Source organism: Anopheles arabiensis, chromosome 2 (assembly GCF_016920715.1).
Source record: "Anopheles arabiensis isolate DONGOLA chromosome 2, AaraD3, whole genome shotgun sequence".
Classification (NCBI taxonomy): domain Eukaryota; kingdom Metazoa; phylum Arthropoda; class Insecta; order Diptera; family Culicidae; genus Anopheles; species Anopheles arabiensis.
Genome location: NC_053517.1, coordinates 73,839,586 through 73,864,648, shown reverse-complemented (window position 1 = coordinate 73,864,648; position 25,063 = coordinate 73,839,586). Strand labels below are relative to the sequence as shown.

At 45.8% G+C, this 25,063-nt stretch overlaps 2 protein-coding genes across 15 annotated transcripts in view; one reads left to right on the top strand and one right to left on the bottom strand.

The window, feature by feature from the left end:
• The window catches only part of LOC120894890 (protein dead ringer-like), a 105,485-nt gene extending 92,793 nt beyond the window's left edge, over positions 1-12,692 (top strand). For 9 of the 10 annotated variants that reach the window (XM_040297754.1, XM_040297746.1, XM_040297744.1 and 6 more), the window contains exons 9-12: positions 6,011-6,137; positions 7,232-7,563; positions 7,647-8,542; positions 9,768-12,692. In XM_040297754.1, the coding sequence (XP_040153688.1) occupies positions 6,011-6,137; positions 7,232-7,563; positions 7,647-8,542; positions 9,768-10,204 (1,792 nt within the window). In that variant the 3' untranslated portion in view covers positions 10,205-12,692. The remainder of the gene's footprint in view (positions 1-6,010; positions 6,138-7,231; positions 7,564-7,646; positions 8,543-9,767) is intronic. The other variant, XM_040297753.1, reaches the window with a different exon arrangement.
• A 2,260-nt stretch (positions 12,693-14,952) lies between these two features.
• The window catches only part of LOC120906416, a 37,014-nt gene continuing 26,903 nt past the window's right edge, over positions 14,953-25,063 (bottom strand). For all 5 annotated transcript variants that reach the window (XM_040318090.1, XM_040318097.1, XM_040318123.1 and 2 more), the window contains exons 4-9: positions 18,732-20,620; positions 18,416-18,663; positions 18,129-18,323; positions 17,676-18,045; positions 17,383-17,480; positions 14,953-17,286 (exon numbers count right to left, since the gene is read on the bottom strand). In XM_040318090.1, coding sequence (XP_040174024.1) covers positions 16,926-17,286; positions 17,383-17,480; positions 17,676-18,045; positions 18,129-18,323; positions 18,416-18,663; positions 18,732-20,620 — 3,161 coding nt within the window. In that variant the 3' untranslated portion in view covers positions 14,953-16,925. The remainder of the gene's footprint in view (positions 17,287-17,382; positions 17,481-17,675; positions 18,046-18,128; positions 18,324-18,415; positions 18,664-18,731; positions 20,621-25,063) is intronic.

The following is a 25,063-nucleotide window of genomic DNA, read 5'->3' as shown; positions in this document are numbered from 1 at the left end:
CCTCCATCCTCCTTTCTCGATCGTGCCAAACCGTCCGCCAGCACGGACCATCACGGACGCCCGCGTTTGGCCAGTTGCCAGAGCGGTCGTCATGATTTATAATCTCGATGCCGCCCACTCTCCGTAACTCCCTCAGCAACGAGCTCCCCGTTGCGCCCGATGCAAGCATTATTATTTATACTTCAGTTTTATTGGATTTCATTTTGTTTTAAGCGCTCTCCTGAGAGACGGCGCTCGACCGACCGCGCGCCAAAGCGACCAGCAAGCGTTTCGGAACTCTCCTCGCATTGCTGCAATTGCGTCCCCTGTTGCACATGTGCAGAATTGTAAGTGCATCCAGTGCAAGCAGCCGGCAACTTCTCTGTGTGTGTGTGCTCCCGTCCATCTACGAGTCGTGTTTTCATTGGGCATAAAATTTGGGCAGCCAGGGATACAATAATACGCCGACGCCGCGATACCGCGCCGCAAACAGAAGAAACACTGCCAAGACTACCCGCGCCTGTGTGTGTTGTGTGCTGTGGTGCAGCTGTATGTGAAAGTGCACACAGGGACCAGGGAACGGGCACGACCATCAATGCGCTGTGGGCAGGAAATATGCTCCACATATTCGCTGCTGCTCTCTTATGCTGCCCTTGCGAAGCGGAGAAGCGTTTGAACCGAACCGGACAGCACAAGCAGGGAAAACAGTTTTATAGGCCGGCACTAAATTAAACTGCATATTAACCGATGTTTTGTTTTGAGCTTTGCAGTGCCTTTTTTAACGCTTGCCCAACCCGATGCCTCCCCAACCCCCGTTTCATCAATAAAGTAAGCTAATTTCATTAAAATACAAATGAGACTCCGAAGCTGAAACCAGAAGGATTGGTGGCCCAGTGTTTTGTTGCTGAGCGATCGTATTTCCGACACGGAAATGACGGATGGCTGTGTATGTGTGTGTATCGTGGCAAGCACGATCGAGCCAGATTGATTTATGAAGATCGATCGTTAAAGTTTACTCATTGATGATTAAACAATATAAAATGTACTCTGGAGCGAGTCGCACGGGAGGAAAGCTGCAGCTTGAGCATCCTTCTCATGTGAAAACATTTAATTTCCGTTGCTCCCCCCTTCCCAGTCGTTTATCATGGTTAAATGGTTTGGTTGGTTTGGCATGTTTAACCGAGCGATTGGAATTGCCCTTTATGTCTTTTTGCTCACATTGATTTGTTGCAATAGTTAAAGCAATTACTACGTTTTGCTTTGCTACGAATCGTCTGTTTAAGAAAGGAATAAAAATGAGCTCATAGCTTGTGTGGATGAATAATAAAGACACCCTGACACTATGTCAAATCCACCCCTATTGCATGCCAGTGGAACAGTGGAACAGCGGGGTCCTTACCATTATGCTCATTGTTCACACAATCATCATGCAAAGCTCTTCTTAACCGCAAACTGATCAAGCTATTATAACATCATCGCAGTACAAAGTACCATCCTGACCGCAGAAAGTTAGGTGACAACCAGCGCGTGAGAGAGAGAGAGAGAGAGAGACAGAGAGAAGGCAAAGGGACACAGGGTGAAAAATAAAAACCAACAATCACTTAATTGTTCAAACATGGACGTGTTTGATATCGTGTACGAAATTGATTGTTTTGTTATATCCTCTCTCCCCTTCTTTCTCACTGTTTTGTTTTACGTTTCCCTCACCTATGCGACTATCAGTGTGCTGGCGTGTGCGGTTTGTGGTTTTTTTTTGTCTACTTTCCCCACCAATGAATGCCAAAGCTTTTTTAACGAATCAATTACACTTCAACATTTCGTGTTTTGCGCATTATTATGAACAATGCTGAATTTAAATTATTAAAGTAGAAGTGTAAAAACCGTCCCTCTCGCGGCCGGGAAGTGATAAAAGACCAAAGTGACGGCAAACGATCGGGCGATGATGCTGGTTTATGATTCAATGGGGGTTGCAGGTCTCCTCTTCTGGGTCTCTTCACCACCTTCAACCACAAGGTGATGGTGACGCTATTTGTGGTCTGCACAACCCGCAACCTACGTGTCGGTGTACCCAAGAAGTGTCCCAAACCCCCCCGCTTCTGCCGCACATAACCCTCCCTTTACGACCAATGCGTTCATAAACATATTTATATGTGCACATGGCTTAGTCATAAGTGTGCGGCTTTTGGAGCGAACGACAGTCGGAAAGGGGGGATTGCGCTCGAGTGGGGACCGGTATTTGAATTTCAATAGACAAATATTTAGGCCCCCGGTGTCATTGCACGTGTGCGTCGTCGCTGTCGTTGCGCGATTGTAATTGATGTTTTGTGTTGGTAATTAGTGGGAGTGGATTTTTCTGCTTCTCAGGGGTTTTTTTTAAGATTACTTGCCCCACTATTGCTGTAGCATCTTCCCGATTTGCGCGGATTAATCCGTACCATTAATCCGCTTTGACTACGCCAGCAAAGATGAAAGACCGCCAGACCATGATGTTGTGTTATGATTTCCATGCAAAAAAGAAAAACCCTTCAATCTCCATTCAACCACAGCTCTCGGCGCGAACTCGGGGCTCGCTGGCGTCTGTTTGTCTGCTGCGCTCGCAGCAACATCTGCAGCAACGCCCTGCTGCAAAGTCAAAGAAAATTGATTCAAAATATTGTTCTCCATCCTCCGCCGGCCCACGGCGGACAACACACATCTGTTTGCATTGTGGTGCGCCCATGTTGTGCCATGCAGCAGTGCAGCGAAATGCTCGCCGAGTCGGCTAACTTCCTTTGCTCTGTCGATGATTGCCGTGTGGTGTTTGATGCCCCGTGAAATTGTGCCCGAATGATGATACGATTCGATCATAAATTCATTCTTTTGGCTAATCATTATGTAGCGTCTGCAAAGGGTAGTTATTGTCATTCTAACGCTGTTTGCGCATTACTTTTCAGCTCGGGATGCAGAGGTGTGAACCGTAATAGCATATTCATTTCGGAACTTTTCTCCATGACGCATCAGGTGTGCCGATCGTGTTTGGAACGACACGTGCAATTCTTCTGACTTGAGGCGGAACCACAAGCCTTAGTGAACAACATAGAGCATACTTTCAGTTGTTCGCTGTCGGTGCGAGCGCGCCATACCGTCTAAGGCAGGCTAAAATTGACACCCATTGGGGTATCAGTAAGAGCTCTCCCTACCCATAATGTTGCCTTCCCCCGTAGTTTCTCTTTTTGCGTTTTTTTTTTTGTCTCCTAAACTGACACAAATTTGGTCTTTCATGGTCGTCGGTGTGATGGTAATTTAAATATTAAATTAATATATTTTTGTGCCATACCGAAATTAATGTCCCGATTGTGGCCCCCCTTTGGACCGCGTGTGGCAAGCGACATGCAACCCCCATCACACACACAAACACCCACCGTCCCCTCCCAAAACAGCGGATGAAGCAATGGAAGACAGAAAAAAAACACAAACTCCAACAGTTCACCTTTATTGTCTGCTCACTCGGCGCGCAAACATTTGGGAGACGCTTTCTCGGCTTGCGCAAAAAAAAAGGGTCGATGCAGCGGGGAGAGCGCGAGTAAGGGCGAGTCATGGTTGCGGTGCGAAGACATCAGAGGACTCGGTTTTGGATGTTGCGGGTATTTGGCACGATCGACGCAGCGGGAGTGGGTGGGAGTCAAAGTCAATGTTGATAATTTTGTGACATTTATTATTTCCCGTGTTGTTGTTTCCCTCTGTTGCTTTTTTCCTCTCTTTCTCTCGCTGGGGTTTTGCGGTACGATTGTCGGGTTTTCTTTTGTATCTCTTTGTGATGTGTGTGAATGTGCGTGTGTGCATGTGACGGGAGATTGTTCTGTGAGGATTTCATTTGACATTATTACTGTTTTTTTTGTATTCAAAATTCCTACACAAGCGACTGCGCTGCGGTATGCTGCTGTGGTGTTTTCGCTGAAGGTGGTGGCTGCTGGAAGGTCGATTCTTTACCAGATCTGAATGCATTTGATGCTTGAGCGGGAAACGCCGGGAAAACTTTAACCCACTTTAACGTGTTACTGGTTGATAACATGAACAGTTCATACGAATAAATTGGATGAGAAACTATGAATTTGCATCGTTCAGTTTAATGTGACCCATTGTTAATTGGTTCATTGAACCCATTGAGCAAGCCTTTTGCGAAGGTAACATGTACATCGTGTGTGTTATCATTTCGATGTCGATTGGAACACCCATTAAAGACGGAGTGTTTTGAAATTTAATGAATTTTACCTTATTATTGCACTCTCCTGAAGTATGGTATGGGATGGAATTTTAATCATTTTTTATTGCTCAAAACTCTTCCCTTCCCTGTGGCTTTGGTGTTCCCTTTTGGACACACCCCGGACCACGAGCATAAATGTGCACAATTAAATGAGTGGCAATGTGAGCTGTAGCTCAAACAATAAATTGAAGATGATCATAAATCCAATGCGTCCATCAACCGTTCATGCGTCCATGTTCAATCGGCCCCGCCTGGGCTCGAAATGAAATCTTTCGAATTTTTAACGACTTCAAATACAGCAGACAGCAAAACCGAACCCCACACCACATCGCGATAGCTTCTTTGGCCAGCACGGGTGTGAATCAAAACGAGTAAAAAAAAAATCCAAAATTTTTTAAACCTGATTTTTGAAAGAATTTGAAGAAGAAAGCAAAGATATCGATTATCGCTTTCGCGCTACTAAGCGATCGCGACTCATCATCGCGACTGTGCTGTGAGCTTCCCTTCCGCTTCGCAGCCTCATCAAAAGGCCATAATAACGCCCGAAAGAGGAAGGAGCTTCTGTTTCCACTGTGAGGCTGAGTAAGTGGAACCGAAGGACACTGCACGCATGTCTGGACCACCGGCAACCATCGTATCTCCCACGGCGGTTCGATTTTGCATGCGTTTCTTGCAGCGAAGGAAATGTGGTTCAAGGTTTATTAGCTTTCCGGTTTTCTCGCGGGCGCTATACCAGAAATTCCGAACAGAAGGCAACGTCTGGACATATTCCGTCATTCGGGACATAAAGCCGCCGCACTGTATTAATGAGATTGCTTCACTGTGACTATTTTATGTGTTTTATAAGGAAAGAATAAACCCCTCGTCCAGAACGGAAGCCTCCTCTCTCTCTCGCTCTTTGGCCCGGCCGAAAGACAAACACATTGTAGTCGAAATGTTTACCACAAGAAGGCACTGGACTCGGTTCGGGATGTTGAGATGAGTCTTTTGGCGGGTTCTGTGTGTGTGTGTGTGTGATACACAGCTGCCCTTGCGAATCGTCCGCCCGGATTCTGCGGATGCGTTTCACGATGCAGCGCAATGCTCAATCACTGCTTCCCGGAACTATGCTGTGTGGAAGTTTTTGTAGAATTGGATTTGATTGAAATATGCCGAACGGGGTTTTATGAGTTTGTAGCGATTATATTTCAAACTATTTATTATAAATCCACAATGTACTGCCTTTCCAATGGACCTCAAAAGCACGCTCTTTGTCGACTCTTTGTAAAACTTCAACGGCTGAAGATATCTTCAATCTTGAAAGCACAAACACACGCTGGACCGATAGGCGTCCGTTATAAAATACTGGTTTTTCTCTCCCTCTCTCTCTCTTTTAATGCTGGTCCAGCATGCATTGCAATGCATGTAAATATGTTTACACAGTCAATTAGAACACACCCGACAGTCCCGACCAAGACAGACAGACAGACAGGGGCAGACAGGAAAGCCAAGTGAGCGAGATGGCGGTGGCGGTTGCAGCACCTTTCGATAAATTAATATTTATATTCACCTACCTGTTCATCCACTTCTCCCTCTATCCCTCTATCTCTTTATATACCTTCCTATTTTTTACATTGGTCATCTGTTAGCGCATAGCATAAGCATAAGTAGTGATGCGCTCCCCATCGTCGAAACCATAGATGCAACCCGTTTGCATCATCTCAGCATCAGCAACAACAAGCGGCTGGACACATTCTTTTCTGTTTTGGACGCCTCTTTTTACGCCTCTTCTCTCTAATTCCATTACAGGTACATGAAGTATCTCTATCCGTACGAGTGCGAGAAGAAGAACCTGAGCACACCGGCAGAACTGCAGGCGGCCATCGATGGAAACCGGCGCGAGGGTCGTCGCTCTAGCTATGGCCAGTTTGATTCGGTAAGTGCAACGAACGGACCCCACAGACTCGGGGCACACTCACCTACACACACCGGGGGGGGTTAGAATCAGCTTCAGTTGATACAGGTGCGTCAAACGCACATGCTGCCCACTAAGTCTCCAATCGTTGCAAGCGATGTAGGGAAGGGATTTGGACGGCAGAAGAAATCGTTTTACATTTTAAAAAATATCGTTATAGTGCTCCTCCAATGTTTAGCGTTAGATAAAAGGTTTTGCAACAGTAATTTAATGTCACAACAAGCTTCAGTTATTTTTCAAATGCTACATAACTCATTGATCTGTCGGATTTATGTTATTATTATTCGCTTAAAAGCACCATCTGCAATTGATCGCTACATACTGCATATACTACAACAATCAAACTTCTTTTACGACTGGACCGACTCCAGTAAAACCCGCACGCCCTCCAATGCAATAAACCATAGTCCATAATAATCAATAAACCTTGATCCATGCTTATGTTGCAGTGTTGTAAACTGATCGCAAAACAACGCAATCTGCTAGTACAACGGGCCATGCATGCAAGCCCATGGCCAGCACGAAGGCAGGGAGGCATCAGCAGCATACTGCCGCTAGAATGATTCGTGTCGGAGCTCATGTTTTCGACTGGGCCCGTTTAAATCGTTCCCGGTTGTTAATGTGTTGTTAAAGGAATGATTTGCTTCCTTGCCCGATGCATACGGCTGCAGTGAGCTCACGTTTGCTGCCGCACTTGGGCCTGCTCTTATGGCTCTTGTGGTGTAATAATGGAAATGAGTAAAACCCGAACGTGAAAACACAGCTCCCCGACTTGAGCACTGATCTCGATCTTCTGCGCACATGATCGAATCGGATGTTGTTTGTTTTGCGTTCAAACTACACCAAACATTGATGAAACGGAAATGGAGCTTCTTTCCATTCATGCGTTCGATCGATCGACGTTATTCCAAGTCCATTCATTAAATCAGTACAGTTCTAGTTTAATTAAACAGAGATAGAGAGAGAGAGAGAGAGAGAGAGAGAGAGAGAGAGAGTAATTATGCTTTAAAGCGTGTACTAAATATTGCTTTGTTATTCCTCAACATCCCTTACAGCCCTCAGTGCAACGTTCGCCGATTCCGCAAGGCATTTCCCAGATGCCGCCCCTGTCGCTGGTGTCGCACGTCAACCAGCAGCAGCACCATCACCGGCTGCTGCCACCGGTCGGCCAAATACCGAACATGCTGCCGGCCGAGTTCGAGCAGCGCATGCTGAACTACATCAAGATGTTCCAGCCGAAGGAGATGGGCCGCTCGCAGAGCCCGGACAAGCTGTCCGCCCTGAACGCGATCGACATTTCGCGCGTCGCCCTGTGGAACATGTACAACCCCAGCCCGAACAGTCCACCGAACTCGCTCAACACTAGCCCGGAAAACAACATGCAAAGGTAGGTGGTTCACTAAAGTGTTTCAATTTCCACGTTTTTTTTTTCATTACTAAATTGCATTTTTTTTACATTCTTTTTCACAGTGCTCTCGATCTGTCGGAATCGCCCGATCATGCAATGGCAGCGATCAAACGTGAACGGGACCATCCGGTCGACTTTAGCGATCCGCGTGACTACGGCAACGGGCTGGGACCGCCGGCCAAGCGCAGCCACCATCATCACCACTCGCACCATCACAACCGCTCGCTAACGCCCCAGAAGCTAAACAGTTCCTCGCAGGACGAAGATGACGCCCGGTCGGACAGTACACCGGTCAACCTGCGCGAGAATGGATCGCACGGCCGTCGTGCCACGCTTGATGACGACGGTGACGACGAGGAAGACGAAATGGAGGACGAAACGACCGACGAGGACATGCTGCGGGCATCGTTTGCTGCGGCCGCCGCCGCCGCTGCCGTCAACCAGCACCCGCTCGCGCTCAGCCTTGCAGATCACCATCTTCAACAGCAGCAGCAGCAGCAACAACAACAGCAGCAGCAGCAACGTGAGCGAGAACGTATTCAGCAGCAAGTGGCCGCCCAGCAACAGCAGCAGCAGCAGCGCGAACAGCAACACAGTCTCGCCACGCTCGATCTGAGCATACTGGACCGCGAGCGGCTACGCTGTGACAGTGCCGACAAGCTGAAGCGCCAAAGCCAACAACAGCAGCAACAGCAGCAACAGCAACAACAGCAGCAGCTGTTGGATCAGCATCATCTGCACCAAAGGCAATTGCAGCACCAGCAGCAGGCGCGTGTTGCGCGCGAACTGCGCAAGCACGAGAACGGCGATCGGCTCAGCCTGACGCCGGACAGCAGCGAGCTGCTGCACCACTCGAAGAATCATCTATCGACGAGCGGTGGCGGTGGTGGAGCCGGTAGCGATCCGTTCAGCTCTCCGCTTGGCATTACCGGCATGCAGTTTAAGCTGATCAGTCGAGGTAAGATCTTCAGAATAGAGATGAGAATCACCTAGTCGTTGCATTGCTTTGAATCAGAGCAGAAGAGTGATTGTAGGGATTTGATTCTTTAACTCATTCTTTAACGATTCTGAAAAAAGCGCAACACACATCCTTTGTGCCGGCTAGATACTTACTTTTTTGGGAATCTAATGCCTAAATCAGTGCTGCAAAATGTCACTGTCAATGTTTAAAAAAAATGTGACTGAAACAAAATCTATGTTCGTGTGGTGACATTTTAGAATGCTTCGTGACATTTTTGCAACCAACGCTTGGTCAGTCACTATGTCATGACTTTTTTTTACTACGATCAGTTCTGCAAAATGTCACTGACATAGTCATGACTAATTCCGACTGAAACAAACCTGAAATGTCAGCGTCACGCGCTCTACTGTGATAATCAGAGGTAAGGCTCAAACAGTCGGTACGACCATCACATGCTTGGTGACATTTCTGCAACCGATTCTTGGTCAATTACTTGGTCGCGACATTTTCTGTCGATGATCATCACTATGGTCTTGGGAGATAAGCGGTGCTTGCGAGTGATTCCAAGCAACAAAATGAGCATGCTTTCTCCCTCTAACGCTTTATCATTCTACCCAGCAAACGAAAAACAATCAGAACGAGAAAGCATGCTCATTTGGTGGCTTGGGACCATTCGCCAAGTATGTCCCAAGAATGTCGTGAGTATCATAGGGAGAAAATTTCATGGCCAAGAAAGTGATCAATAGTTGGGTGCAACAAAAAATGTCACCAAGCATTTGGGCATTTGGTCACCTGCTGTTTGAGTCTCACCCCTGATCATCACAGTTGTGTACGTGAGCTGATTTGATCTTCGTTTCAATCAGCAGTGTTGGTGACTGAAACAGTGTCATTTGGCAGACTCAAGCATTCACATGTTGCGTTGGGAATGTCATGACGCACTTTCATGAGTATCATGAGTATCAGCAACAAGCATCAAGCAACCACGGATATGTTCATTGTTTTCGGTGGTGATCGTCACGTGATGCTCATGACATTTTACAGCCCAAAAACATTGTGACTAATTTCCCAAATATAAACTATTTATGCTGAGTTGAGTCATTTGTTGGATTCAACTCACTCACCCTTTCTGACTCTGTGCGTACATCTCTACTTCAACCACTCTGATTCACGCATTACCATTGAATCACACTGTTACTAAAAATCTTTTTCTCTTTTTCGGTAGGCGACGCTAGCAAAGGCGACCAGAAGCTGGTGGTCACGATGGAGTTCAATGGCGTCCAGTACGAGGGTGTCCTGTTCGCGAACCCGCTCTCCTCCGCCAACCTGTCAGCGCCGCCGGCCTCGACGCCGCCCTCCTCGTCCGTGTCGGCTACTTCGGCCTCCCCGATCGGTTCCATGGTATCGCCGGTCAAATCGAGTGCCGCCGCCCACATCGCGTCACCCCTCGACGAGCGTGATTCGTCCGCGTCCGCGAACATTGACGTGGCGGCGATGGGCAGTGCACTGGCAGCAACCGCAACCGTGACCAGCAACGCCAGCAGTAATGCCACCTGCATCCAGCAGCAACCACTGGACGGTGCAGTAACGCCACCAGCAGCCCTCTCGATCACTGCACCTTCGGTTGGTGCCTCAAGCCCTGCCAGGTCGTTAGTTTCATAGGCTAGCAAAGACGCTTCGACGACCTCCCTCCCAAGCGCTCTCTTTTCCCTTCACTCTCTCCCTCTCACTCTCTCTATCTCTTCTTCTCTCTTTATCAAGACAAGAGAACGGCTCGCTGAAAAGGATATAAAAACGATAGGATTACAAAAAAGGCGCTCTCTTCTATATGATCCTCACCTCACCTCGCTTCTGGTTTAGCGTTTAAATGCGTTACAAGTCCGCTTTCCCTCTTTGTTTGTGCCCCGGGGAGGGGGAGATGGGAGGATTGGAAGCTTAGCAGTAGCTCCGATAGAGATGCTATTTTATTTTTTTAATGTTATAATACACACACGTACATACAGCATGTACACGAATGTTTGTAAGCAAAGGGAGTAACTTATACTGTTAGCAAGGTTAGCGCGTAAACGAATTGCGATTGATACGGGCCGCCCCTTCCTATATCGTTTTATCGACTTAACATGATATCCTTGTAGAGTTCACACACACATACACGGTTTATGATATATTATATACATAGAAGGTACGTTTTTTATCATTTCATCCGCATAACGTGCGGAGTGTTAAGCGTAAGGTGATCGTCGATAATTTTGTGACTCGAAATGTTTCTCTTAAAAAACTGTTCCATAGTGCAGCTAAAGCATTCGAGTGCATGTCACAGTGTGTGCAGCATTGTACAATTACGGCGAGACACTGAGAGGAGGGATTAAGGATATAAGGAGAGCGAGCGCATTATAAAACGACTTACTCTCTATCTCTCTCTCACCTACTGAACGATGATCAAAATATAACTGATAGCGAACAAAAAGCAAGCGCATCGAGAATAGAGGAGCAAAAGATGCAGAAAAAGCTTAACGAATATAGTCTCTAGCCTAGGAGTGTTCGATGGTATAGTTTTTTTTGTGGTAGTGTTAGTAGCAAGTAGGAATGTTTTACGAAAATGTCTTCTTTACTTAACTTTTATTGCAATGTTGTGCGTGTATTTTTTTAATTATATCGAACGCGTTCGAAAGCGCATTTGGATAGGCTTAGAGGAGGGACAAACAGAGGAGAGAGTGAGTGAGAGAGAAATAAAGAGAGAGATACAGAGAGAGAGAGAGAGAGAAACAGAGGCAAATGTCCTGAGATACTAAACCCTCGCGAACGATTTAATTAAGTGCTTAAGTTTTACTCTTACTGTCCCTTTTTTTATTTCGCATTAAAATTATAAACCCATCGGATACACACATAGTTAGGTGGAGATGGCAAATAGTTTTATTATTTTTTATATCATCCTCTTTCTTCCTTCTTTTGCATTCTTCGGTACTTTTCCTTTTTTTGTTTTTAATTTGCTCTTCTTCCGAACCAAAAATTATGTTTAATAAGCCAATGGATGATTGCAACGTGTACGTGTTTTCTTTAACACTGTGTTAAGTGTGCTTTTTTTCTACGAACCTATTTCCCTTATTTACTTCTGCTCTTCTCCTGTACAAACACTTTACACCGGACACTGGTGCTTAAATAAGAAATCATGAACATGATACAGAGCTAAACAAAGCAGGACACACGTTTATACGAAATTGTATTTTGTAGTTTCTTTAATTGTGTTTTAGTGTTTCCGTTTTCTTGTTCTTTTTTTTACAAAATCAGAAAGCTAGCCAAAAAGAAAAAGAAAAAAATACGGAACGCTTAGTAGTAGTAGTAGCGCGCGTTAGTGGAGAGTAGGGAATTTGCTCTCGTAGTACACGACATAGGTTGGTTTAATAATGTAGCAATCCATTAGCACAGCATACAAAAACAATAACTTGTACAATATACATAAGCGATAGGGTGGTCGACAGAGAGACAAACAAGGGGGCAGGAATGTGTGACTTAACATTCGTCAGAAAAGAAAAGCAAAAAATATGCATACTGAATCTAGCCAGAGCAAGCAAAAATGATGAAAAAGAAAACGGGAATATATGCAACTACATTAATCAGCAATCTTTGTAGCACTATGACTAAAGCAAAAAATATGCAAAGCCCCCCCGAATTAGGCGTATAATGTTTAGCTCTATGCAGCTGCCACTAAAAGCAGTAATAGAAGTAGTAGTAGTAGTAGTGGTAGTACAGGTAGTAGTGACAGATAGTGATAGTGAAATTATTCAAAGTTGCATATAATTCATGTGGCGCTTTTTCCAGACCCACCCACAACATCCCACATAAGTCGGCGCTGGTAGGATGAGTTTTTCCCTCCTCTTTCTCTTCATTGTCGTTTCGTTAGTTGCATACCACGTTAGGGCATAGCAGGCGGCTGTTCAGTTTTCCGTTCCGTCCCGCGGAGACGCGGCACAGTGTGTGTGTGTGTGCGTCTGCTGTTGCTGCTGCCATGTGCGTGTCGATGTGTGGCTCCAGTAAGCGAATGTTAGTAGGGTGGGGGAAGGGGGGAATGGGGGGTTCGAAGAGACAATGTGCTCTCTGTTACACCTTTCCCTATAATATTTGAAATAAATTAATGCACTTGTATTAAAACTTCACCACGGGTTTGTCGAGTTTGTTTGTGTCGTTGCTTCGAAAAAAATGTGAAAATCAAGTTATTTTATAAACTGCGAAATGTATTGGTGCTGGTGGTTGATGCACATGATGACGTTCATGATGACAAAATTACGCCTTTGCTTCGGACTGCTTTGGTAAGATTCATAGGTTTAAATTAAAAACAGGTAGTGTTTCAAGGTTATGAAATATTTGAATACACCGAAAGATCAAGGGAAAACATTTAGTTTCTCATTAAAAATTTTGCTCGGGGTTTTTTCAATTTTTCCAACAACGGTAATGCTAAATACTACGAAAGCAAAAAAGTAAAACTTGGCAGAGCTAGCTAAATTGTTCAAACATTGAAGAAAGAAAACGAATTACGAATAGAGTATCTATTGTACACTGTACAAACATTTTCAAATCAATACAAACTTGTCTACTACTACTCAAGGGATAATATTAACGATCACACGATCGCTCAAACTTCTTAAAGCGCATCTTCCCTACAATATTGGGTCGTTTCCATATAATCTGTTCGCTCGTATGAAGCATAAGATGGTACCTCAGGTCGACGGCTATTAACAAATATCTGGATTTTCTTCTCATTTTGCTTGATGAATTGTGGCCAGCCTTTTTAACATCAATTTGCACTCGTTGATCTATGTTTCGTTGCCTCAATGCTGAGCATAACAAAAAGCATAAATAGTTCGAGTTCCCAACACTAGAGCGCGCAGCAGGCGTGCGTGAAAAATTTCAATCGGTAACATTTCACATGATGTACAGTGAAGAACAGAAAAAGGTGATTGCGACTGTTGGGAGAATTGAAATTTACTACCAATTAATGGAAATAGTTTTATAAATCTACGAATATTTCATGAATTTACATGACGTTTTCAAGTACATGACGTTCTAAGTAAAATAGTGCTGAATACAAAGTTTGAAACATCAACAAAATGGTAATGAAATAGTGCTAAATATTTATCATAGTGACTTACTTAAGGTATCATCCATTAATTACGTATCGCTGATAGAGGGAGGGGGGAACAAATGGCCCGAGGTACAACTGTAACACAGGAAACAGGAATAATACCAATCCAATTGCTTTCAAACCCAATTTGTTTCAAATAAACTGGAGATTTTGGTAACGTTTTTTCGTCCGAGTTGATCGTTGGTTGTAATTTTATGGATACATTGGAAATGCAGACGAAACTCCTGCAAGTAGTACCGATTTTGTTCGTAATTTGTAACACATGAATAACATATCAAGCTTTACATATGGGATGGGATAACTTGAGATAACTTTTCTTTATGTAAAATATAATATAAGTTTATCTTCTTAATATAATATAAGGGGGGTTCTTCCAACGATACGGTTTGTTACACTAGGGAGAAGGGGGAAGGAAGGGGGTCGAAAATTGGCAATTTTTGCGTTACGTAATTGATGGACGTCTTGCCTTTATCGTAGCCTCCATGCCGGATTTCTCCTTGCCAGCTTAAGCTGGACCTACCTCCTCTGTATGGACTGGGCTCCAATCGTTTAACATGGCCAGAATGCTAAGAGGGTTTCGTCAAATCTGGACAGTATCCATGTCTCATTTGCCAGTAGAGGTGTGCCAGCTTCGAGGTCCTACCCATGTTCTTTGAGATGAAATACTTTCTTAGGCTATATCATTTTGCAACTTAGTTTCCATGATGTTATCAATGTTGACTTTTGATCCGGGCTAAGTAAGTTATGTCTTGCACATCTTGAACTACAAATGTGGTAATGGAATTAATTTCTCCAATTATCGTTCATCTAAAGCAAGGATCGTGTCGAGAAAGGATCAAAATAGCGATCGAGACCGCACTACAATCACGGCTGCACTACTGACTATTTATTTGAAGTCATCAATCATACCAATAAATCGCTGAAAAATTATTTACTTCCTTGAGGTTCCAACAAGGAAAAACAAATAATTACCAACAGTATCACTTCGCACTAGCACCGTATCACAAGTGTTTGTAATCATTGCATGATTCTCGCAATATCCATTTTAATCCAGCTTTTCGGAAAGCAACTACATCCAATGCCAATGTGCAAGCTCATTCTAAATACATTCGTCTATAACGAGATTACCAAACTACTAGAGGAATTTCCACTAACCCAGAGTTTCCGAATGGACTTAACGATCATAACATAGCGAGGATCTTAGTTCGATTCTCCTTTATTGTCATCCTTAGCATAAAAGCGCAACAAAATCCCAATAAAAGTCCGGCAATAGTTTAGCAAATGTACAATTGTTTATTTGTTCCTATAACTTTCTTCTTCCACGACGCGTCGTCTCGCAACAGTCTCGCAACCTTCTTTACTGAATATAATCCCACAATTCAACTCACTTTCTGATCAATTTCGTGTATGGTATAGTATAAGTAATATTTCCTCCAAAGTCCCATACGTCTACCACTACTACTACTACTCCTACTACTACTACTACTGCATCCTCACATTATTTGTCTGCCAAAAGCATTGCTTGTTGTATTGCGTTTCCCTTTTCTGCTTGTATAACTTCCCTTCCTTTTGCTCCTTTACATTACAATCCGGTGTGTGATTTGGATTCACATCCTAACAACTCCCGCTTTCGATATTGCTCATATATACGCGTGTCGTTAAATACTTGTAATTGTGTCACGAACTGTATCTTTGTTAGAATTAGTAGTTCACCCTTTAGTTAATACCTAGCGCGCAGTGTGTACCCACTCAAACCCGTCGTTTTAATGTTGTTTCCCTTACTATCAGGCCTAACAACAACAATTCCCGCATTTCTTCGGCACCAATATTAAATGTTATAAGCCCGCCGATATGCAATTACCGACCATCATCTGTCTATACTCTTCCCCCGATGCCTTGATCGTGGGGCTTTAATAGTGTTCTTATTAGCGTTTTCATAAACTACTTCGTTAACGATCTCCGTCTTCATTGCATACCTTAGTATAAATGTGTTAGTAGTTCAATCTTTAATATAGCATCAAGAACGGGATGCTCACAAAACAAAAACTCAATCGTCACACTGAACGATGATACACACTCACATGCACACACATGCACTCTCGACTTGCAAATGATATGTTCACTACACTATGCAGATTAGCATAGAGAGAGGGCGCGCTTGTTTATCATCACGTCACTCCAAGCTTATAGCTTCAAAATTTCATCTAACTTTAATATTGTTGTTAAATACAGTGAACGATTGCATTCTATAGCCGCCCGCTTCTTCTCCGCCCGTAGGAGCGTATAACGATTCCGTATATATGTGTATGTAAAGGTATATGCATATATAAAGATATATTAATTACTTGCTGTTGAGTATGATGCTCCGACGGCTAAAGCTCTCTCTATAATTCAACCGTTTCGTTTCCGTTTGAATGAAAATGACAGGTTAAATGTGTGGTTGTCTAATGCTACGGTCGCTACGGTGTATATATAAGGTGTGTATGTTTCTGGTTCTGTTAACTATCAAAGGCTTTCCACCGCTACCCATCACATCAACGATTACAAACAACGGAAACCGTGTTCGAAATTCTAATTATTGATTACAACTTGTTTTTTTTCTCCTCCTATCGCGTAATATGTTCTACTTATACGTGTTAGTGAGTTGTAGGTATGTGGCCAAGCCGGTACATGTAAATGTATATGCGTAATTCATTTGGAAACAGTGAACTACCTTTTTCGGAATCGAACCGAAGGTGTCTGGGTGTTGTAGCGTAGTTTTGCAAATGCTGAACAACATTAAATAAACAGTACGCTTGCAGTAGGAGCAGGATGAGCGGTGAACAAACGTGTTCAGTTTTGATGTGTCTTCAATTCCCACCAAGATTGCTTATGATCTATCTTCCCTGCTAGCTAACAAAACACAATCAACTCAACTCAAAGCACACAAACTCACAAACCTAGGGGAGGGAGCGAAATATTCCTCCGGTACGTAGCCTAGGGTGGTCATTCTCACTCGCGGGAATTTCGTTATCGGGGGTATAAATATTCGATAAAAAATATAGCTGCCTACAACTGTCTACAGACGTCCTGATACGATCGCGTCAATCAGTAATGCGGGAGACAAATATAGTTATCAAACCCCGGTATCATATATGCCGAGGACATATGCTGTGGTGTGTGTGATCTCACACGCCCAAGTCATATCCTATTAGGATCGAATAAATTAGCGCATAAATTATTGCTTCGTCCTTCGTTCGATTATCAAATCATAAGTGTGTGTGTGTGCACACCATTTGCGCCGTCGGTCTGCTGCTGGCTGGAAGCGTTCACCAGTATCTCGCCGCCGGCCGTAGTGGTGCCGTTCTTTTTGAGCAATTCGCCGGGTACGGGCGAGGCCGCATTCGGCTTGTCCGGTTGAGCCTTCTTGTTTTGCTCCTCCTTGAAAAATATCTTCGTAATCACAATATCGCCCGTGCTGAGCGTCTGGCAGGCGGCTTCCTTCATTTCCTTCGATGGCAGCACCGGCGGTACCGGTTGCTGGTGCGGTGCCGCTAGTGGCGGTGGCGGTGTGATTGAGTGTTGCAAGCGTGCCGCTATCTTGGAGCTTGGTTTGCTCGCACGGCTGTAAGGGGAGTCGTCGGATTCGTACAGGAATAAGAAAAGGTGTGTGATTAGTATGTTGAACTACTTCGGTCGTCGACAGTCTGTCTACACGTACCTTTTCATGGCGTCTTTTTCCTTTGCAGGCTGTAGAATATTATCGTTGGTTACTACGATCGTATTGGCATTGAAGCTGGACATTGTGTCAGCAAAGGACTATAGTGCGGCGTTACGTAAAATAAAGAAGAAAAAAAACATGTTTACACAATGCATAAAAATATTAACAAAATAATTAAAAGTAAAAAATTAAAACAAATTGGAAATGGAAGTGGAATTTCAAACGTAGATGAAAGTAAAAATTTAAAATATGCAAAAAAAATATATTTTTTTTGGCAATTACACTGAAATTACCTGATCGTTTGGCAGCAAGGTGGCGGCGGAAAGAATCGCTTCCAGCTTATCGATCTTGGCCATCCGATCCATCGTCGTGTTGGAAAGGATTTCGTCCATCAGCTGCATCGACTCGGTCAGGCTGGGCGGTTCCGAGCTTTTGGGCGAGAATGTGCCGCTGCCGGCGGTACCCGTCCCCGTGCCGGGCAGCGAATTGTCCGACGGTACGCTGTCCATGCTTTGGTAGTCCTGCTCCGTCACGTCACACTCGTCGTCCGAGTCGCTCTGGTCGCACCGGTCGCGGTCGTAGTTCTCCAGCTTGTCCAGCTTCTTCGCCACCTTGTACGACACCCGTAGCTTTTCCTTTTCCTCCTCCGTCAAATCCATGTACCTGTGAAAAAACGAGCCGCATAATAGTGTGTTAGGGAGCGAGAGCGTGAGAGAAAGGTATTCAAATCTCAACCCCCAGCTTACCTCAACAGCCGGATTTCTCTGTTGCTAAGGACGATGTTTTTGCTGGCCGACTTTAGCTTCACCTTCAAGTCCTGTATCTCCGAGCGCACCTTGCGCTGCTTCTTGCGCATTTTCACGTCCACTGGGCGGATTAACATTAAAATCTGCTCAGTGCACAGCTCCGACAGCAGCTCGCGGTACTCTGGCCGGATTGATCTGTGAACACGCGCACAAAGAAACATGCATGCATTGAAAGGAACGTCCGCGATCGTTAACACCATACAATCTTGTGTCGCCGCTGCACTTACGTCGCCATGTTGAGGTACAGCTGCTCGTTGATCAGAATCAGCACGTCTCCGGCGGCGTACAGCAGCATGTCCCTTGTCAATGGTCTCCGCGCCCAGTACTTCTGGTCACGCCGATAAACGTTCTTCAGCTGATCTTTCATCGGATTCACGGTGGCATTATACATCTCGCATAATGTATTGAGGGACACGTTCTTCACCTTGTACACCTGTTTGCCCTGGTCCTGGAACTGCAGCACGGCATGCGCGGACTGAAATGGGACATAAAAAGATCGATTACATTTTAATCCATTTACTTTCCCCGGCGATTCCCTTTTACCTGAGTATCAAAGACGTTGCGCAGCAGAATCTGGAACTGGTTGAACAGATTGACCGAATCGTTCCGGCAGTCGTGTATCACCTTGATCACCTTTTCCGATTCCAGTATTTCCTTCAAGCCACCCTCCACCACCATATCCGGGCAGGTGGCAATGTCGAATATGAACGCCTCGCCCCGCGTCGTGCCGAGCTGCACCATCGTGATCTGGCCCCGCACGCCCAGATTGATACCCTCGCAGTCGAACGATACGATCGCCTGCTCCTCCAGCGACGACTTCATGATGGCATTCGTGACAAACAGCGACTCCTTGACGGTCGAGATGACGCGCGTATTCTGCAGCACCTTGATCTTCCACGTGTCGCCGATGAAGTAGTTGTTCGAGTGTACCGGATTGCCCCCGATCGGTGGCGGGGTCGGTGACATTGCACCGGACTGTCCCGTGCTACCGCCACCCATGCCAGCGGAGCCGCCGGTACTACCGCCAACACCACCGGCTACGCCTGCTGCGTTATGCTGCTGCGTCGTCGTTTGTATCGCACCCATCGAGTGTTTGTCCTTCTCCAAATTCTCGGCAAGCGTTTTGATCACGAGACTGTTGATTCGCTGTTTGAGTGTTTGATTTTTGGAGTTTGGAGCACCGGCCGTCGCCGCCGCCGTTGCTGACTGTTGTTGTTGTTGTGGCGGAGGCGGCTGTTGCTGCGTTTGCTGATGGTTGGCGATCCTATCGTTCACCCCCGAGCGGCCAGTATTGGACGGCTCGGTTGCATTGGCGGCGCCACCGGACGACACCGTCGTGTTGGTGCCCGCATCGTTCGTGCCTCCCTTGGGCGGTAGCAGCGAGGACGACTTTGCATAGCTCGTCACCGTTGGACAGTTGCGCGGGCACAGACTTTCCATCTTGAAATCGTTCGTTATGAGCAAACTGTCAAAGCCGCTGTTCGGTTCGCTCTTGCTGTTCGCGGTCAGCGAGGCCACGTTGCCGGCCGCGTTAGCGTTGCCCCCGACCAGCCCGACCGAGACCGGTTCGTTCAGCTTGAAATCTCCGATCATGTTTTTGGGCGAAGCCGTCCGGCTCGTGTTGCTGCTGCCGTTGGCACTGCCGAACCCGATGCTGCCGCTGCCGCCGAACGTTTGCAGGCTGTTCTGGGGGCTGCTGCCCGCCATGTTACCTAAGCTATAGCTACTGTGGGTGCTGTTGCTGCTCCCGCCGAACGTGCTGTTCGACAGGTTGAGTTTGTCCTGCGCCTGCCGGATGTGCGCATCCGACAGCTTGGGCTTCTGCAACAGCGTGACTAGATTCGACTGGATGTGGAAGCAGTCGGAGAACAGCTTCAGAAACGTCTTCAAATCGCTCGGGTTCTTGAACATGTGGAACCACTGCTCCTGCGGGAAGTTGGACGTCACCATGTGGAACAGCTGGTCGACCAGAATCGGTCCCTTGATCTCGATCACCTGGGCGAACGAGTCGAGCAGCTGCTGGGTGGCCTGCGTGTCGATCGTCGAGTTGGGCAGATGCAACCGCTCCGACGCGGGCACCTCCTCCTCGTCCTCGCACCCGACCAGCACCACGTTTTCGTTGTCGATCACCTGGAAGGTGTCCGGGTGCTTCAGCAGAAACTCGGTGAACTCGCGGATGTGCTGGCCGGAGATGTGGCGCACCTGGGGCGAGGCCTGGCTCCGGTGGCCCAGCAGGCTGCGGATCGGCACCTCCGTACCCTTGCCGTACTGCAGCAGCTTGTGTTTGAAGTAGTCTTTCGCCTCCTTGATGTAGTCCCGCTTGCCCGAGACGGACGAATCGTCCTGGCTGCTCGACTGGTACGAGTTGATGTGCACAAAGTCGCCATTTATCTCGAACAGGGCCGGATATTGGGCGAGAAATTTCTTCAGTCCTGCAACGATAGGGAAAGAAACGTTCATTAGCTACTTTCAAATGCTTACCATCCACTCACACGACCATAAGCCTCGTTTGCGCTCCCTGTGTCCCATTCGTCTTGTATTAATGATAACATTCGATAACAATTTATCGCCGAGCAAAAGACTACAATTTAAAAAAATGCGGTAGGAAAAAGGGGGTGGAATTTTGCCAACCAGCAATGCTCTGCCAGTTGGACGCTAACGGAGCATCATCCCACGCCGTTTGCTTCCGTTTCAATCGCTTTCGTAATGTTACGCAAAAGATCGTTGCACGCGCGAGTTCGAAGCGGGTCAATTTATTAGCCACCGTTGAAAAAAACCCATCGTTATGCATCATAAAGCACATTGGGAGGGAGTGACCACCAACCCAATCCCGTTGGTGCTGTTGGCCATTCATTTCGGGTGAATTTTATTTCTTCATTTCTGCAGCAGTATGATGTGCTGCTTTTGTGGCGTTGTATTTCGGTGTTGCCATTGTGCGGAGGGAGGAGGAAACATGAGAAAAGCTTGATCACACTTTCATCAGTGCCGGTTCATACCACCCCGAGCGAGGGAGTCTTTTGTGCAACACCTTCGCTGCCGATAGAGACTGTTTGCTATTTTGCACTCCAGTTTTGTATGGTTTTTGCAATTCTTATCGTACAACAGTGCACAGTTGGAAACAATAAATTAATAAAAAATAAATTTAGAGACGTTATTCGAGGCCTGGCGGCTACATTTCTTTCCCTAATAATAATCCGTGAGGGTGTAAACATCCGCGACACTGTTAGCTGTTTATATATATACGAGATTAGAAGCCTTATACAACAAAGCTGAAAGATAAGGCTGCCATGGGACTTGAGGAGAATGCAAGATGCAAGGGCTATCTAAATGTGCGCTTTTTACGATCTACCTAAATATCTTAAAAAGCTTGGACATCTATATCAATGAATAAACTTTTGTATTAAACCATTCGGGAGGAGTTCAGATATATTAAGAACGATTCTGTACGAAAGTGGGGAGTGAATAGCTCTTAAACACTTGGAATCTTGCAAGGTGTTTCTTCAAATATCGCATAAATCCGAGCAGAATCCTCCATGTGCAAGACTAATCACAGTTTACTACATTTCAACGATACATTTCTCCACGAATTATCCAAATTAAAGCTACCGTGATCGATTCTAGGATCGTCATCAGTAGTGGTGGGTAAAGTTGGCAGAAATTCCAAGTTGACTCCGATTGAAGGAACCAACCAAAGCTGGAAGGTAAGTCCGTCCAGAATCATCCGGAGCCGCCCGGAATCGTTCAGAGTCGTCCAGAGTTGAAGTCGTCCGGAGTCGTAGTCGTCCAGAGTCGTTCGGAGTTGAAGTCGTCCGAATTCGTTGTCGTCCGGAGTTAGAGTCTATCAGAGATGGCAAGAGTCGGCCGGAGGGGACGAGATTTGGAGGCGGTCTGGATCGGTCAATGTCGGGGTCGGAGACGGCAGTTGCAATGCAGATGCCGTCGCAGTCGTCACTCCAACTCCGACTCTGGACGGAACTAGAGGTTCTGATTTTGTCGGAGTCGTCATCAGGCTATCAATAACCAGAATCGGATCGTAGTCATGTGTGTGCTCCAGAGTGTCATGAGATCGAATTGGTTTCTCGACCGGGATAGAGTTGACCTATTTCTTCGATAGATTCGTAATAATTTCCAGTACCATTAATACCAGGACTGAAAAAAGCTAAGGATCAGTCCCATAATCAGGACTTAGGCTTGGTTAAGGATCAATTCCAGGAACAGCTGCAAGGATGTTCAAAGCTACTCAAATACGTCCCTTTTTAGTCTCAATTGAATAAAAATGAACAAAAACAACCAAAATAATAATTTAATAACATTTATTAACACACTACGCCAAAGACCAGCAAGAAACGATTCATTTTACTCTAATAAAAATACCAAACGATTCACGTCCGCTAACAAGCCTTGCAACACAGTGACAATAAATGTTAAGTTCAAATCGAGATTTGCCCTTATCTTGCTCGACATACACACACACACACACAGAAGTATGAAGTACCTCGCTAGAAATACATTTTAATTGTTCCCCGGTGCCACTGCACCCGTTGATTACTCGTGTCTGTGTTCGTTTATCATCGTTTAAATACACGCCATCCAGCTACCCGCGCTTAATAACAACCGGCAAGATTCTGTGTTAGATTTTTGACACCACAAATCCAGAGAGAGCCATATCGGCAGAGTGCATCGTATGTGGGTGTGTGTGAGTGTGTGCGAACCAGCATTACATCGAAACCAGTAGCCCAATCCCGCATTACAAGCACACAGAGCCACACAAGCGAGGTAGAAAAATGAATAGAATAAATATATATTTATACAATACCCCAACGATCTTTAATTTATGTATGTGGGTAAAGTGTAAACATCGCCCCGGCCCGACCAAACACACCAACCTCGAAGGGGAGGAGAAGGCGCGAATGCCCTTTCTTCCTCCTTCATGCTGGTCTCTACCGGCCGAAACTAAAATGACTCCTAAAGGGGGAAAGCGCTTCAGCGCATTTTCTATTCCCCATTTTCCAATACCCTCCTCCTCACCAGCCTGTTCTTGGCCATCTAACCTGTGTCGTAGCTCGCCGGCGAAGAATCAGGTGCGAATAACACTTAACACCGGCGGGTTCTGGCCGCGTTTGGGAACGTTCACCTTTTTGCCTACGTCAATCACCCGCTCCCTCCTTCCTCCTTCTTCGCTCGCCTCCATCACACCATTCGTTCGCGTTACTGATGGTTACCTCGCGCCCTTCTTTATGGGGACCGTGACCGAAATCGAAATGCAGATGATGACGATGATGCCGCCTTGGGGGTGTCGGTCATACAGAGACACACACAAACACAAACACCCCCCGCCGATGGGAGTTTTTTTCCTCCAGCTCGTAGGTAAGTAAAGAGAGTACACAACGTTGCGGATCATTCACAAATCAAACCATTCCATACCGTTGTGGGTTTTTTTACGATTTTCCTCCAGCAGAAACTGCATCGATGATGTTCAATTTTCAGTTCCCGGTGCGGTGGCGTTTGCTGCAACACAGACACACACACACGCTAATATACGATTGGGTTTAAAAATTCAATCTCCCACCGCCATCGCGACGACTACTACTGCCTGACTACTGCATGACTGCCTTGTTGGTGCTGATTATGGTTTCGACTCACGTCGCACTGGAAGGAAACGGGCTGGAACCACTTTGACTAAAGTTAACCGTTACTGCTTATGGATTACACCGCTTCGTGGTGTACACCCGAGAAGACAGAGGAGTTCGCGGGTTTTGTCGTGGCGTTTCTTCGTTTCGCTTCGAGGATGACATGATTGAATGCTACAACATTCGCTGCCAAAGGTAACATAATATGCATCATGCCCCGGGACAGCCCTTTTTTGCACCCATCCAGGATCTGATACCGGGTATGAATATCCAGGATATGACTCATTCCTAAGAAAAGAGCGGCAAATAACTCTGGGTAAAGGCAATCATTTTATCACAATGTAACGGAAGCGAATAAAATACACAAATAAACCTCTAAAAGTTCCCAAAAACGAAACAGCTTTTTTTTTGCTGCTCCATAAAAAAATGATAATGAAAACATGTCTTTACCACGTCAACACCCTGGCACACAGATACAGCGTTGGCTACACACAAACTATAAAATTAAAATGTTTATCCCCTTGTTCGCAAATACAGCGGGCGTTCACGGGGAAGCAACGCGTGTAGAGATAGCAGCTTAACATGTCATGTTAGTTGCTTCCTTCGTCGCCTTCGTCGACACTCTGCATAAATAAGCGATCCATCACACAATTAAACGCTCCGTTAATCATATAATCATACCTAAAATTCGACCTACTAATTCATTTCACACAAATTAAGTTACAAATACACCCCCCCACACACACACACACACACACATAATTATCACTTTCGTAACATTCACATCGCATAAGCGACCGTAACGACTAGCACCACTACCCGGGTCCCATCGGGGATCCGGGGTTTTTTTCCTCACATCTTTAAACGACAGTGGATTTGAATAACTTTATGAAAACGGTTACAAAACGTTTAAGAGACACGGTTCAAGGGCACACAGTCGGGCGGTGTGAGATAAGATGCGTGGCGTTACAAAATGGCAACGATCACACTTCAGCACGATCAATGAAAGGGAAACTCATCCGCTGACGGATGATGGAGACACACCGTTTGACCTTTTGGGGTGCCCCAGCGCTGAAAGACTCGCTCACACCGTCCCGATCGGAAGAAATTCGATCGATTGTGCTCAATTACAGTCACTTGAGACCGCCACATAAAAACGAACTCTGTGGTCAAGTGCGAGTTTTGGCCCGTTCCGATCACCAATCGAGGCTCTTTGAGGGTGACCACCGATTGGGCCGTATACAT